Raw genomic sequence first — 13191 nt, 5'->3', positions numbered from 1 at the left:
CATGTTTGATGTTCCTCCTGCCCTCCCCGAACACCGACCCAGCCCAATCCCCCCCCCCCCCTGTATCAGCCGTGTTTGATGTTCCTCCTGCCCTCCCCGAACACCGACCCAGCCCAATCTCCCCCCTCCCTGTATCAGCCATGTTTGATGTTCCTCCTGCTCTCCCCGAACACCGACCCAGCCCAATCCCCCCTCCCTGTATCAGCCGTGTTTGATGTTCCTCCTGCCCTCCCCGAACACCGACCCAGCCCAATCCCCCTCCCCCTGTATCAGCCATGTTTGATGTTCCTCCTGCCCTCCCCGAACACCGACCCAGCCCAATCCCCCCCCCCCTCCCTGTATCAGCCATGTTTGATGTTCCTCCTGCCCTCCCCGAACACCGACCCAACCCAATCCCCCCCCCCCCCCCTCCCTGTATCAGCCGTGTTTGATGTTCCTCCTGCCCTCCCCCCTCCCTGTATCAGCCATGTTTGATGTTCCTCCTGCCCTCCCCGAACACCGACCCAGCCCAATCCCCCCCTCCCCCTGTATCAGCCATGTTTGATGTTCCTCCTGCCCTCCCCGAACACCGACCCAGCCCACCCCCCCTCCCTGTATCAGCCGTGTTTGATGTTCCTCCTGCCCTCCCCGAACACCGACCCAGCCCAATCCCCCCCCTCCCTGTATCAGCCATGTTTGATGTTCCTCCTGCCCTCCCCGAACACCGACCCAGCCCAATCCCCCCCCTGTATCAGCCATGTTTGATGTTCCTCCTGCCCTCCCCGAACACCGACCCAGCCCAATCCCCCGCCTCCCTGTATCAGCCATGTTTGATGTTCCTCCTGCCCTCCCCGAACACCGACCCAGCCCAATCCCCCCCCCCTGTATCAGCCGTGTTTGATGTTCCTCCTGCCCTCCCCGAACACCGACCCAGCCCAATCCCCCCCCCTCCCCCCTCCCTGTATCAGCCATGTTTGATGTTCCTCCTGCCCTCCCCGAACACCGACCCAGCCCAACCCCCCCCCCTCCCCCCTGTATCAGCCGTGTTTGATGTTCCTCCTGCCCTCCCCGAACACCGACCCAGCCCAATCCCCCCCTCCCCCTCCCTGTATCAGCCGTGTTTGATGTTCCTCCTGCCCTCCCCGAACACCGACCCAGCCCAATCCATCCCCCCCCTCCCCCCATGTATCAGCCATGTTTGATGTTCCTCCTGCCCTCCCCGAACACCGACCCAGCCCAATCCATCCCCCCCCTCCCCCCTGTATCAGCCATGTTTGATGTTCCTCCTGCCCTCCCCGAACACCGACCCAGCCCAATCCCCCCCCCCCCCCCCCCCCCTGTATCAGCCATGTTTGATGTTCCTCCTGCCCTCCCCGAACACCGACCCAGCCCAATCACCCCCCCCCCCTGTATCAGCCGTGTTTGATGGTCCTCCTGCCCTCCCCGAACACCGACCCAGCCCAAACCCCCCCCCTCCCCCCTCCCTGTATCAGCCGTGTTTGATGTTCCTCCTGCCCTCCCCGAACACCGACCCAGCCCAAACCCCCCCCCCCCTGTATCAGCCATGTTTGATGTTCCTCCTGCCCTCCCCGAACACCGACCCAGCCCAATCTCCCCCCCCTCCCTGTATCAGCCGTGTTTGATGTTCCTCCTGCCCTCCCCGAACACCGACCCAGCCCAATCTCCCCCCTCCCTGTATCAGCCATGTTTGATGTTCCTCCTGCCCTCCCAGAAACACCGACCCAGCCCAATCCCCCCTCCCTGTATCAGCCGTGTTTGATGTTCCTCCTGCCCTCCCCGAACACCGACCCAGCCCAATCCCCCTCCCCCTGTATCAGCCATGTTTGATGTTCCTCCTGCCCTCCCCGAACACCGACCCAGCCCAATCCTCCCCCCTCCCTGTATCAGCCGTGTTTGATGTTCCTCCTGCCCTCCCCGAACACCAACCCAGCCCAATCCCCCCCCCCTGTATCAGCCGTGTTTGATGTTCCTCCTGCCCTCCCCGAACACCGACCCAGCCCAATCCCCCCCCTCCCCCCTCCCTGTATCAGCCGTGTTTGATGTTCCTCCTGCCCTCCCCGAACACCGACCCAGCCCAATCCCCCCCCCCTGTATCAGCAGTCATCCAAATCATCAGTCTGTCTGACCCCCCCCCCCCCCCCCCTTGTATCAGCAGTCATCCAAATCATCAGTCTGTCTGACCCCCCTCCCTCTTCCTCTTTGCTGTCTGCTTGGCTTGACTCCTGGCATGTAAACAAGATAGACATCTCATTGTTGTTCCTTTTGGCCCTGATCCTGATTTCTGTTCTTTTGCAAATCCAACATGGCCGCCGCGTAATCCTCATCATTGTCATTGGTTTGATTACATTCTCTGACAACACATATTTAGCATTAAAAACATGACAAATAAATCAGACTATGTTCAAAGCTTCTATGCCTTTGAATGCTGATTTTTCTGCCAGCACTGTTGTGCTTCTCTCCAGGCTGTTTCCTCTGTCTCTCTACTGTGTTCCACTGTTGTGCTTCTCTCCAGGCTGTTTCCTCTGTCTCTCTACTGTGTTCCACTGTTGTGCTTCTCTCCAGGCTGTTTCCTCTGTCTCTCTACTGTGTTCCACTGTTGTGCTTCTCTCCAGGCTGTTTCCTCTGTCTATCTACTGTGTTCCACTGTTGTGCTTCTCTCCAGGCTGTTTCCTCTGTCTCTCTATCTACTGTGTTCCACTGTTGTGCTTCTCTCCTGGCTGGACACTTTACATTCAACAGGACACTTTACATAACTTTACATTCACCAGGACACTTAACATTACTTTACATTCAACTGGACACTTTACATTCAACTGGACCCTTTACATTCAACTGGACGCTTTATATTAAACTGGACACTTTACATTCAACTGGACACATTACATTACTTTACATTCAACTGGACCCTTAACATTCGACTGGACACGTTACATTCAACTGGAGCCTTTACATTCAACTGGATCCTTTACATTACTTTACATCCAACAGGACCCTTTACATTCAACGGGACACTTTACATTCAACTGGAGCCTTTACATGACTTTACATTCAACTGGAGCCTTTACATTACTTTGCATTCAACTGGAGCCTTTACATTACTTTGCATTCAACTGGAGCCTTTACATGACTTTGCATTCAACTGGAGCCTTTACATTACTTTACATTCAACTGGACACTTTAAATTCAACTAGTCACATTACATTCAACTGGACCCTGTACATTACTTTACATTCAACTGCACCCTTTACATTACTGTACATTAAACTAGTCACATTACATTCAACTGGACCCTTTACATTCAACTGGACACTTTACATTACTTTACATTCAACTAGTCACATTACATTCAACTGGACACTTTACATTCAACTGGACACTTTACATTCAACTGGACACTTTACATTCAACTGCACTCTTTACATGACTGTACATTCAACTGGACACTTTACATTCAACTGGACACCTTTATATTCAACTGGACCCTTTACATTCAACTGGACACTTTATATTCAACTGGACCCTTTACATTCAACTGGACAGTTTACATTCAACTGGACCCTTTACATTTATCTGGACCTTTTACATTCAACTGGACACTTTAGATTCAACTGGACACTACATTCAACTGGACACTCTACATTCAACTGGACACTCTACATTCAACTGGACACTCTACATTCAACTGGACACTCTACATTCAACTGGACACTCTACATTCAACTGGACACTCTACATTCAACTGGACACTTTACATTCAACTGGACACTTTACATTACATTCAATTGGACCCTTTACATTCAACTGGACCCTTTACATTCAACTGGACCCTTTACATTCAACTGGACACTTTACATTCAACTGGACACTTTACATTATTTTACATTTATCTGGACCTTTTACATTCAACTGGACCCTTTACATTCAGCTGGACCCTTTACGTTCAACTGGGCACTTTACATTCAACTGGACACTCTACATTCAACTGGACACTACATTCAACTGGACACTTTACATTACTTTACATTCAACTAGACCCTTTACATTCACCTGGACACTTTACATTCAACTGGAGCCTTTACATTACTTTACATTCAACTGGACACTTTACATTCAACTGGAGTCTTTACATTACTTTACATTCAACTGGAGCCTTTACATTATTTTACATCCAACTGTAGCCTTTACATTACTTTACATTCAACTGGACCCTTTACATTAAATTGGACACTTTACATTCAACTGGACCCTTTACATTACTTTACATTCAACTGGGTATTTTACATTTATCTGGACACTTTACATTCAACTGGACACTCTACATTCAACTGGACACTCTACATTCAACTGGACACTCTACATTCAACTGGACACTTTACATGACTTTACATTCAACTGGGCACTTTACATTACATTCAACTGGAGCCTTTACATTACTTTACATTCAACTAGACCCTTTACATTCACCTGGACACTTTACATTCAACTGGAGCCTTTACATTACTTTACATTCAACTGGACACTACATTCAACTGGACACTTTACATTCAACTGGACACTTTACATTCAACAGGACACTTTAAATTCAACTGGGCCCTTTACATTACATTCAACTGTACACTTTACATTCAACTCGACACTCTACATTCAACTGGACCCTTTACATTCAACTGGACGCTTTACATTCAACTGGACACATTACATTACTTTACATTCAACTGGACCCTTAACATTCGACTGGACACGTTACATTCAACTGGAGCCTTTACATTCAACTGGATCCTTTACATTACTTTACATCCAACAGGACCCTTTACATTCAACTGGACACTTTACATTCAACTGGAGCCTTTACATGACTTTACATTCAACTGGAGCCTTTACATTACTTTGCATTCAACTGGAGCCTTTACATTACTTTGCATTCAACTGGAGCCTTTACATGACTTTGCATTCGACTGGAGCCTTTACATTACTTTACATTCAACTGGACACTTTAAATTCAACTAGTCACATTACATTCAACTGGACCCTGTACATTACTTTACATTCAACTGCACCCTTTACATTACTGTACATTAAACTAGTCACATTACATTCAACTGGACCCTTTACATTCAACTGGACACTTTACATTACTTTACATTCAACTAGTCACATTACATTCAACTGGACACTTTACATTCAACTGGACACTTTACATTCAACTGGACACTTTACATTCAACTGCACTCTTTACATGACTGTACATTCAACTGGACACTTTACATTCAACTGGACACCTTTATATTCAACTGGACCCTTTACATTCAACTGGACACTTTATATTCAACTGGACCCTTTACATTCAACTGGACAGTTTACATTCAACTGGACCCTTTACATTTATCTGGACCTTTTACATTCAACTGGACACTTTAGATTCAACTGGACACTACATTCAACTGGACACTCTACATTCAACTGGACACTCTACATTCAACTGGACACTCTACATTCAACTGGACACTCTACATTCAACTGGACACTCTACATTCAACTGGACACTTTACATTCAACTGGACACTTTACATTACATTCAATTGGACCCTTTACATTCAACTGGACCCTTTACATTCAACTGGACCCTTTACATTCAACTGGACACTTTACATTCAACTGGACACTTTACATTATTTTACATTTATCTGGACCTTTTACATTCAACTGGACCCTTTACATTCAGCTGGACCCTTTACGTTCAACTGGGCACTTTACATTCAACTGGACACTCTACATTCAACTGGACACTACATTCAACTGGACACTTTACATTACTTTACATTCAACTAGACCCTTTACATTCACCTGGACACTTTACATTCAACTGGAGCCTTTACATTACTTTACATTCAACTGGACACTTTACATTCAACTGGAGTCTTTACATTACTTTACATTCAACTGGAGCCTTTACTTTACATTCAACTGGAGCCTTTACATTATTTTACATCCAACTGTAGCCTTTACATTACTTTACATTCAACTGGACCCTTTACATTAAATTGGACACTTTACATTCAACTGAACCCTTTACATTACTTTACATTCAACTGGGTATTTTACATTTATCTGGACACTTTACATTCAACTGGACACTCTACATTCAACTGGACACTCTACATTCAACTGGACACTCTACATTCAACTGGACACTTTACATGACTTTACATTCAACTGGGCACTTTACATTACATTCAACTGGAGCCTTTACATTACTTTACATTCAACTAGACCCTTTACATTCACCTGGACACTTTACATTCAACTGGAGCCTTTACATTACTTTACATTCAACTGGACACTACATTCAACTGGACACTTTACATTCAACTGGACACTTTACATTCAACAGGACACTTTAAATTCAACTGGGCCCTTTACATTACATTCAACTGTACACTTTACATTCAACTCGACACTCTACATTCAACTCGACACTTTACATTCAACTGGACACTTTACATTCAACTGGACACTTTACATTACTTTACATTCAACTGGAGCCTTTACATTACTTTACATTCAACTGGACACTTTAAATTCAACTGGGCCCTTTACATTACATTCAATTGGACCCTTTACATTCAACTGGACACTTTACATTCAGCTGGACCCTTTACATTCAACTGGGCACTTTACATTCAACTGGACACTCTACATTCAACTGGACACTACATTCAACTGGACACTTTACATTACTTTACATTCAACTAGACCCTTTACATTCACCTGGACACTTTACATTCAACTGGAGCCTTTACATTACTTTACATTCAACTGGACACTTTACATTCAACTGGAGTCTTTACATTACTTTACATTCAACTGGAGCCTTTACTTTACATTCAACTGGAGCCTTTACATTATTTTACATCCAACTGGAGCCTTTACATTACTTTACATTCAACTGGACACTTTAAATTCAACTGGGCCCTTTACATTACATTCAACTGTACACTTTACATTCAACTCGACACTCTACATTCAACTCTACACTTTACATTCAACTGGACACTTTACATTCAACTGGACACTTTACATTACTTTACATTCAACTGGAGCCTTTACATTACTTTACATTCAACTGGACACTTTAAATTCAACTGGGCCCTTTACATTGCATTCAACTGTACACTTTACATTCAACTCAACACTCTACATTCAACTCGACACTCTACATTCAGCTCGACATTCTACATTCAACTGGACACTTTACATTCAACTGGACACTCTACATTCAACTCGACACTCTACATTCACCTGGACACTTTACATTCACCTGGACACTCTACATTCACCTGGACACTTTACATTCACCTGGACACTTTACATTCAACTGGACACTTTACATTCAACTGGACATTTTACATGACTTTACATTCAACAGGACACTTTACTTGACTTTAGTTAGACTTTAGTTAGGTTTTCATGTTTTGATAGGTTGAATGCCGCTCTGACTCGTTCCTGTCCCCTCTCTTCCAGGTGTGATCTCAGGCAGCTCTGATCTCTCTGACTCGTTCCTGTCCCCTCCTCTCTTCCAGGTGTGATCTCAGGCAGCCCACCAGTGGTGGTGAACGGGCAGAAAGCCTTTCCCTTCGGCCCGGGTCAGAGCTCCAACGGGCACCAGCCCTCGCCCATCAACGCCCATTCCTGCCCCCTCTCATCCCCCCTGTTCACTGACGCTGGCTACGTCCGCACGGATGACGAGGACGAGGTTCGGAGGAAGGTTTGTCTTTCAGGGAGGGAGGGTGGGAGGGAGGGTGGAGGACATGTCCCCATACTCTTGAGAGAGTGATCCAGCCCAGAGGACAGTACTGTTCTACTTTGTTAGAACTGTGGTATCCCACTTTACCAGGCTAGGGAGAGTCTGTAAGGAACTGTGTTATCCCACTTTACCAGGCTAGTGAGAGTCTGTAAGGAACTGTGTTATCCCACTTTACCAGGCTAGGGAGAGTCTGTAAGGAACTGTGTTATCCCACTTTACCAGGCTAGTGAGAGTCTGTAAGGAACTGTGTTATCCCACTTTACCAGGCTAGGGAGAGTCTGTAAGGAACTGTGTTATCCCACTTTACCATCCTAGTGAGAGTCTGTAAGGAACTGTGGTATCCCACTTTACCAGGCTAGTGAGAGTCTGTAAGGAACTGTGTTATCCCACTTTACCAGGCTAGTGAGAGTCTGTAAGGAACTGTGTTATCCCACTTTACCAGGCTAGATCTCATCAAGATCTGTTGCCTACATCTAATAGTTCTACTCATCACTTATTATTATTACAAATGGAAGATTATCACTTCTCACAATGGTGCTCATGTCATAAAGTTAGATCAAAGCTGACTCGATGTCTGTCCAGATCACATTTCTCCAGACAAAGACTTATGATGAGTTAGGATGTTACATAACTGAGCCGAACATAATAGCATATTATAGTAGGCCTGTAACGTCGCCATTGCACCAAAACCACCTAATTTCTATTGAGATTTGAGGATGGTTCGCTGAAGCAGGATATATGCTTCGACTGAAACAAAACACAAGAAAGACCTAATAGTTTAACGCCATCTGCTCTAATCCGCCTAACTTGGTGTTTGAGGGTATTAATGTTGTGTTGGACATTTTCTCCCTCTTTCTTCCAGAAGTGTCCAACTGACAAGGCCTACTTCATCGCCAAGGAGCTTCTCACCACAGAGAGAACCTTTCTGAAGGACCTGGCAGTTATAACCGTGGTAAGATGAATTATAACTCTGGGAGAACTAGTTATAACCATGGTAAGACTAGTTATAACCATGGTAAGACTAGTTATAACCATGGTAAGATGAATTATAACTCTGGGAGAACTAGTTATAACCATGGTAAGACTAGTTATAACCATGGTAAGACTAGTTATAACCATGGTAAGATGAATTATAACTCTGGGAGAACTAGTTATAACCGTATTAAGATGAATTATAACTCTGGGAGAACTAGTTATAACCATGGTAAGACTAGTTATAACCATGGTAAGACTAGTTATAACCATGGTAAGATGAATTATAACTCTGGGAGAACTAGTTATAACCATGGTAAGACTAGTTATAACCATGGTAAGATGAATTATAACTCTGGGAGAACTAGTTATAACCATGGTAAGACTAGTTATAACCATGGTAAGATGAATTATAACTCTGGGAGAACTAGTTATAACCATGGTAAGACTAGTTATAACCATGGTAAGATGAATTATAACTCTGGGAGAACTAGTTATAACCGTATTAAGATGAATTATAACTCTGGGAGAACTAGTTATAACCATGGTAAGACTAGTTATAACCATGGTAAGATGAATTATAACTCTGGGAGAACTAGTTATAACCGTATTAAGATGAATTATAACTCTGGGAGAACTAGTTATAACCATGGTAAGACTAGTTATAACCGTGGTAAGATGAATTATAACTCTGGGAGAACTAGTTATAACCATGGTAAGACTAGTTATAACCATGGTAAGACTAGTTATAACCGTGGTAAGATGAATTATAACTCTGGGAGAACTAGTTATAAACGTGGTAAGACTAGTTATAACTGTGGTAAGATGAATTATAACTCTGGGAGAACTAGTTATAACCATGGTAAGACTAGTTATAACCGTGGTAAGATTAATTATAACTCTGGAGAACTAGTTATTACCATGGTAAGACTAGTTATAACCATGGTAAGATTAATTATAACTCTGGAGAACTAGTTATAACCATGGTAAGACTAGTTATAACTGTGGTAAGATTAATTATAACTCTGGGAGAACTAGTTATAACCATGGTAAGACTAGTTATAACCATGGTAAGATTAATTATAACTCTGGGAGAACTAGTTATAACCATGGTAAGACTAGTTATAACCATGGTAAGATTAATTAGAACTCTGGAGAACGAGTTATAACCATGGTAAGACTAGTTATAACCGTGGTAAGAGTAGTTATAAACATGGCACGGCTAGTTATAACCGTGGCACGGCTAGTTGTAACCGTGGCACGGCTAGTTGTAACTGTGATACGACTAGTTATAAAAAGACTAGGTGTAACCATGGTAAGACTAGTAGTAACCGGTAAGACTAGTAGTAACCGGTAAGACTAGGTGTAACCATGGTAAGACTAGTAGTGACCGTGATACGACTAGGTGTAACCGTGGTAAGACTAGTAGTAATAAGTGGTAAGACTAGTAGTAATAAGTGGTAAGACTAGCAGTAATAAGTGGTAAGACTAGTAGTAATAAGTGGTAAGACTAGTAGTAACCATGGTAAGACTAGTAGTAACCATGGTAAGACTAGTAGTAACCATGGTAAGACTAGTAGTAACCATGGTAAGACTAGTAGTAACCATGGTAAGACTAGTAGTAACCATGGTAAGACTAGTAGTAATAAGTGGTAAGACTAGTAGTAATAAGTGGTAAGACTAGTAGTAACCATGGTAAAACTAGTAATAACAATGGTTAGACTAGTAATAACAATGATAGACTAGTGATAACAATGGTTAGACTAGTAATAATGGTTAGCCTAGTAATACATCAAATCAAATGTATTTATATAGCCCTTCGTACATCAGCTGATATCTCAAAGTGCTGTACAGAAACCCAGCCTAAAACCCCAAACAGCAAGCAATGCAGGTGTAGAAGCACGGTGGCTAGGAAAAACTCCCTAGAAAGGCCAAAACCTAGGAAGAAACCTAGAGAGGAACCAGGCTATGTGGGGTGGCCAGTCCTCTTCTGGCTGTGCCGGGTGGAGATTATAACAGAACATGGCCAAGATGTTCAAATGTTCATAAATGACCAGCATGGTCCAATAATAATAAGGCAGAACAGTTGAAACTGGAGCAGCAGCACGGCCAGGTGGACTGGGGACAGCAAGGAGTCATCATGTCAGGTAGTCCTGAGGCATGGTCCAAGGGCTCAGGTCCTCCGAGAGAGAGAATTAGAGAGAGCACACTTAAATTCACACAGGACACCGAATAGGACAGGAGAAGTACTCCAGATATAACAAACTGACCCTAGCCCCCCGACATATAAACTACTGCAGCATAAATACTGGAGGCTAACAATGATAGACTAGTAATAACAATGGTCAGAGTAGTAATAATGGTTAGCCTAGTAATAACAATGATAGACTAGTGATAACAATGATTAGACTAGTAATAATGGTTAGCCTAGTAATAACAATGATAGACTAGTGATAACAATGATAGACTAGTAATAACAATGATAGACTAGTAATAACAATGGTTAGACTAGTAATAACAATGGTTAGACTAGTAATAACAATGATAGACTAGTAATAACAATGATAGACTAGTGATAACAATGATAGACTAGTGATAACAATGGTTAGACTAGTAATAATGGTTAGCCTAGTAATAACAATGATAGACTAGTAATAACAATGGTTAGAGAGAGAGACAGAGACACACAGGGAGAGCCAGTGAGAGACACAGAGAGAGAGAGAGGATAAAAGAGAGGGAGGAAGAGAAAGAGTGAAGAACAGGATGGTTTATGCCAACAGCCAATGGCAGATCATCTGTTACTGGTTAGACCCCCCCAGCTACACTACCTATACAGCTGGTTAAAACCCCCCGCAGCTACACTACCTATACAGCTGGTTAACCCCCCCCCCCAGCTACACTACCTATACAGCTGGTTAAACCCCCCGCAGCTACACTACCTATACAGCTGGTTAAAAAAAACCGCAGCTACACTACCTATACAGCTGGTTAAAACCCCCCGCAGCTACACTACCTATACAGCTGGTTAACCCCCCCCAGCTATACTACCTATACAACTGGTTAAACCCCCCAGCTACACTACCTATACAGCTGGTTAACCCCCCCCCAGCTACACTACCTATACAGCTGGTTAAAAAACCCCGCAGCTACACTAGCTATACAGCTGGTTAGACCCCCAACAGCTACACTACCTATACAGCTGGTTAAAAAAAACCCGCAGCTACACTAGCTATACAGCTGGTTAGACCCCCCCAGCTACACTACCTATACAGCTGGTTAAACCCCCCCGCAGCTACACTAGCTATACAGCTGGTTAGACCCCCCCCAGCTACACTAGCTATACAGCTGGTTTAAAAACCCTGCAGCTGCACTAGCTATACAGCTGGTTAGACCCCCCCAGCTACACTAGCTATACAGCTGGTTAAACCCCCCCGCAGCTAAACTAGCTATACAGCTGGTTGGACCCCCCCCAGCTACACTACCCATACAGCTGGTTAGACCCCCCCAGCTACACTACCTACACAGCTGTTGTCCTGTAGACCCCCCCAGCTACACAACCTATACAGCTGGTTAGACCCCCCGCAGCTACACTAGCTATACAGCTGGTTAAACCCCCCCGCAGCTACACTACCTATACAGCTGGTTAAACCCCCCCAGCTACACTAGCTATACAGCTGCTTAAACCCCCCGCAGCTACACTACCTATACAGCTGGTTAAACCCCCCGCAGCTACACTACCTATACAGCTGGTTAAAACCCCCCGCAGCTACACTACCTATACAGCTGGTTAACCCCCCCCCAGCTACACTACCTATACAGCTGGTTAAAACCCCCCGCAGCTACACTACCTATACAGCTGGTTTTAAAAAACCACAGCTACACTACCTATACAGCTGGTTAAAACCCCCCGCAGCTACACTACCTATACAGCTGGTTAACCCCCCCCAGCTATACTACCTATACAACTGGTTAAACCCCCCAGCTACACTACCTATACAGCTGGTTAACCCCCCCCCCAGCTACACTACCTATACAGCTGGTTAAAACCCCCCGCAGCTACACTAGCTATACAGCTGGTTAGACCCCCAACAGCTACACTACCTATACAGCTGGTTAAAACCCCCCCGCAGCTACACTAGCTATACAGCTGGTTAGACCCCCCCAGCTACACTACCTATACAGCTGGTTAAACCCCCCCGCAGCTACACTAGCTATACAGCTGGTTAGACCCCCCCCCAGCTACACTAGCTATACAGCTGGTTTAAAAACCCTGCAGCTGCACTAGCTATACAGCTGGTTAGACCCCCCCAGCTACACTAGCTATACAGCTGGTTAAACCCCCACGCAGCTAAACTGGCTATACAGCTGGTTGGACCCCCCCCAGCTACACTACCTACACAGCTGTTGTCCTGTAG

General features: G+C 44.5%; 1 protein-coding gene across 1 annotated transcript in view; it reads left to right on the top strand.

The window, feature by feature from the left end:
- LOC116361512 (FERM, ARHGEF and pleckstrin domain-containing protein 1-like) overlaps positions 1-13191 on the top strand; it is a 133205-nt gene that overhangs the window by 75218 nt on the left and 44796 nt on the right. The window contains 2 exon segments of the mRNA XM_031816004.1: positions 7581-7765; positions 8667-8756. Coding sequence (XP_031671864.1) covers positions 7581-7765; positions 8667-8756 — 275 coding nt within the window.

The sequence above is a fragment of the Oncorhynchus kisutch genome, unplaced genomic scaffold, assembly GCF_002021735.2.
Source record: "Oncorhynchus kisutch isolate 150728-3 unplaced genomic scaffold, Okis_V2 scaffold727, whole genome shotgun sequence".
In the NCBI taxonomy this organism is placed as follows: domain Eukaryota; kingdom Metazoa; phylum Chordata; class Actinopteri; order Salmoniformes; family Salmonidae; genus Oncorhynchus; species Oncorhynchus kisutch.
The sequence above is the reverse complement of the archived record's forward strand: the minus strand, read 5'-3'. Positions and strand labels throughout refer to the sequence as shown.